This window comes from Nicotiana attenuata, unplaced genomic scaffold (assembly GCF_001879085.1).
Source record: "Nicotiana attenuata strain UT unplaced genomic scaffold, NIATTr2, whole genome shotgun sequence".
NCBI classification, from domain to species: Eukaryota; Viridiplantae; Streptophyta; class Magnoliopsida; order Solanales; family Solanaceae; genus Nicotiana; species Nicotiana attenuata.
In genome coordinates this window covers 37,212-41,347 of record NW_017671290.1, presented here as the reverse complement: position 1 = coordinate 41,347, position 4,136 = coordinate 37,212, and the positions used below count along the sequence as shown (strand labels likewise).

At 36.4% G+C, this 4,136-nt stretch overlaps 1 protein-coding gene across 1 annotated transcript; it reads right to left on the bottom strand.

The window, feature by feature from the left end:
• Positions 1–292: 292 nt before the first annotated feature.
• LOC109207311 (pentatricopeptide repeat-containing protein At2g32630-like) lies at positions 293–1,502 on the bottom strand. Its single transcript, XM_019370208.1, has one exon. It carries the CDS (start codon positions 1,493–1,495, stop codon positions 377–379), a length of 1,119 nt encoding a protein of 372 aa, XP_019225753.1. The 5' UTR covers positions 1,496–1,502; the 3' UTR covers positions 293–376.
• Positions 1,503–4,136: the final 2,634 nt, after the last annotated feature.

Here is a 4,136-nt window from a genome sequence, read left to right as displayed (position 1 = left end):
TAGTCCTATCTTCCTGTCTTTGAAGATAATCGTGATAAAATCAGGGGAAGGGAAATCGAGAGCTCACATCTGAGCAGAACTTTTGCTCTTTCTTGGGTCTCTATTCGATATCAACCTTCACTTTATGGCAGACCATGTTTGCAAACAATCCTAAGATCTGCAGTAACAATCTAGGCTCATCGAATCTCTAAAAACTGTCATGCACTATGTAATTCCTTTTGATCATATAAAACATCAGGAGGAAGTATTACCCAATCTGCTAAACCTCTGACTAGCTAAAGCTGATTCAAATTAAATTAACGGTTTACAAGATCCTAGAGAAGAAATTCTCACACTAAATAAATTTCAACTATGAAAGCCTACCCACAAGTACAGATTATTCAGTGGCATCGGGTGTTAGGCCTGCCTCTTTCATCTGATAGTATAATCTGCAGGCTTCATGTGATCTGCCCTCTTTTAATAAGCTAGAAATCATTATTGTATAGGTCACCACATTCGGAGCTAAACCCTTTGTGGTCATCTCGTTGAAAAGCTTTAGAGCATGATGTACCTTTCCCGATTGGCATTCCCCATGTATAAGTGAGGTGTATGTATAGACATTTGGTATCAGGTCATTAGCTTCCATGTCAATCCATAGCTTATAAGCTTCCTTAATAATACCTTTCTTGCAATAACCATTTATCATCGCACTGTACGTCGTTGTGTTAGGCTTAACTCCCTTAGTTTCCATTACACTGAGTGTCCTTTTTGCTTCAAAAAGATTTCCCTGCTTGCAATAACCATCTATAAAAGAAGTGTACGTATAGACATCAGGTATCAGGTCATTAGCTTCCATGTCAATCATTAGCTTATACGCTTCCTTCATAATACCTTTCTTGCAATAACCATCTATAAGCGCAGTGTAAGTTATTGTGTTAGGCTTAACTCCCTTATTTTCCATCTCAACAAGTACCCTTTTAGCTTTAACAAAATTTCCTAGCTTGCAATAACCATCTATCAGTGCAGTGTAGGTTATCGTGCTAGGCATAACTCCCTCATTTTCCATCTCACTAAGCGTCCTTTTTGCTTCAACAAAATTTCCATGCTTGCAATAACCATCTATCAGGGCGCTGTACGTTGTCGTATCAGGCTTAATTCCCTTAGTTTCCATCTCACTAAATGTCCTTTTTGCTTCAACAAAATTTCCCTGCTTGCTGTAAATATCAATCAAAGTTGTATAACACAATAAATTTAGAGCTACACCTCGATCCACCATCGAGAGCAACAACCTCTTTGCTTCGTCATACAGGTCTAGCTTACGCAACCTACTAGCAATTATATTGTAAACATTTGCATCAGCCTCATGTCCTAAGCCCTGCATAATTCTCAGCAGCCTCAGTGCCTCATCCACATTACATTGCTTACAATAATCATCAATCATCATACTAAATATGACTCGGTTTATGTAAGTTCCGTTGTTTGGCATCTCATTGAACAAGACTTCAACTTCTTGCATCTGCCCAGCCTTGCACAAGCCTTTTATCAAAGTTATATATGTGTGAACATCAGGAAAGAAGCATTTCTCCCTCATTTCGCCGAAAATTGAAAATGCCTTTCTGACATTACCTACCTTACTATAACCACTAATCATATAATTATATACACGAAAATCTGACTTTATGCCCTTCGCTTCCATTTCCCTAAACAACCTCTCAACCTCTTCAAGATTAGTAGAATATTCGTCAATCAAAAGATTATAACTTTTCACATGAAAATCCAACCTCTCACTCTTTATTTCCCTCAAATTCTCACTCACAACCGCAAAATTTGGTTCCTTTATATATGCATCTAATAATGTCTTATAAATGTATTCTTTTGGTTTCATCCCTATACTAACCATTTCATCCATAATCTTTCTTGCCTTACAAACCTCCCCCAATTTACACAACCCATTAATTACCATTTTCATAGAATAAACTGTAATTTCCACATCAAACTCAGCCATTTTCTGGTAAAACTCAAACAACAAGTCATATCGTTTTTGCCTTTCCGTAGCACGCAAGTAAACCTTACAAGCTCTAACAGCAATTCCAAAGCCACCTTTTTTCATATAATCAAAAACCTCCAAAGCTTCCTTAAACCTAATATTTTCAGCATGAACAATGAATAACACATTAAATAACTTACCCATAACATTGTGCTGTGCATGATTCTCACCCAATAAATAATTGGTTTCCTCAGACCATTATCAGCACCAACAGCATGCAATATTTTCTTGGCTGAAGAAAAATTCCTGAGTTCAAGGAAACGCAAAGCCAAAGCGCGGTGTACTTTTGACATATGGGCGCAAGTCAATATCTTGTAAAGGTGTAATTTTTACCATGAAAGTTTCATTCAAAGGTTTGTCTTTTAAGGAGAATCGCCAAACACGTTAAATTTTTCGAACTAGGGAAAGACGGCGCAACTAGAAATATATTATTAGTTATAATTAATAAATATCCCTTCTTGTTTTAGAGGAGTAGAAATTGGCCCAATATTTTTCTGACTTTTTGAATACTTACGTTACGTGCTTATATGACACTTGGGTAAAGTTGGTTTCATGGGTAACTAGAGTTTGAAAGGTAGCAATGACTTGACACACCCTTACTCCCTTGACAAATACTATAAGTAACGTCCTAATTTTACTATATCCTATTTATTATATATTGAAAAATAAATTAAGAATAAGTCAAAATTTTCTAAAAATGGTAAAAAAAAAAGTATAAAATAGTAAATTATTTATTATTTTTCAAACTTGACAAGTAAAAGCGGATATCTATTTTTAGTATAGTAGACAAGTAAACTTGGACGGAGAGAGTACATTTATTTTTTTCATACACACATTTATCATTTAACTTAAGTAAGGTAATACTCCCTCCGTCCAAGTTGACTTGTCCACTATTGACTTGATACACCTCTTAAGAAACAATATAACATAATAAATTAATTATATCACCCATAATTATTATTATTATTGAAAAACTAACTTTGACTATTATAAATCTAAAATATGAAAACAATAAGGGTAAAATAGGTATAAGATGGTAAGGTATTCGTTGGTTTTTCAAACTGGATAAGTAAAAATGAACATCTTTATTTAGTACAGTGGACAAGTATACTTGGACGGAGAGTAAGCATTCTCTCTTCTATTTTTAACTATTAAAGTTAAATTATTTAGTTTGAAATAAATACTGAGGGCGGATAAATATTTACCGTGCTCTTTGTGTCCAATCTGCTTGTTTTAATTTTCTGATCATTAAATGAGAGTAGAGACAGAATAAATAATGCTGAAAAAGATCGTTATATTCCTTTGTCAGACCAATCGAATTTGGGCAGTGGTGGTTATTTGATTAGATAATGGATAATTTGTTGAGATTTTTTTATTCCTATACTGTGACGACCCGGTCGGTCGTCTTAAGAATTAACCCCCGATCCCCTATTAACTGCTTCCCCTAAATTCATTTCTGCTATTTTGATTTGCCGGGACGTTCGGTGTAGAGTTTTGGAGAGTTTTGGGGCACTTAGTCCCTAAATGAGAGCTTAAGTGTTGAAAAGTGGTTCGTAGTCGGAACAGTGTGAAGACGACCTCGGAATGAAAATCCGATGGTTCTGTTAGCTCCGTTAGGTGATTTCGGGGTTGGGAGCGTGTTAGGAATGTATTTTGGAAGTTCGTAACTCATTTAGGCTTGAAATGCCGAAGGTTGATTTTTTTGAAGTTTCCGGTCCGATAGTGAGTTTTTGATCCGAGGGTCGGATTGGAATTCCGAGAGTAGCAGTAGCTCCATCATGTCATTTGGGATGTGCGTGCAAAATTTCAGGTCATTCGGACGTGTTTTGGTTAGGTTTTTGATCGAAAATGTATTTTGATGGAATTTGAAGTTCTTAGACTCAAATCCTTGAATTTATCGTGTTTCCGACGTTGTTTTAGGTGGTTTAAGGATTGGTACAAGTTTGAATGAGGTATTAGGTGTTACTGGTGCTTTTGGTTGAGGTCCCGGGGGCCTCGGGATGAATTCGGATGGTTAACGGAAGAATTTTGAAGTGCGCTGCAGCTGATTTCTTGCTGCTTCTGGTATTTCCGCATCTGCGGCTTGGGAACCGCAGATGCGGCACCGCAG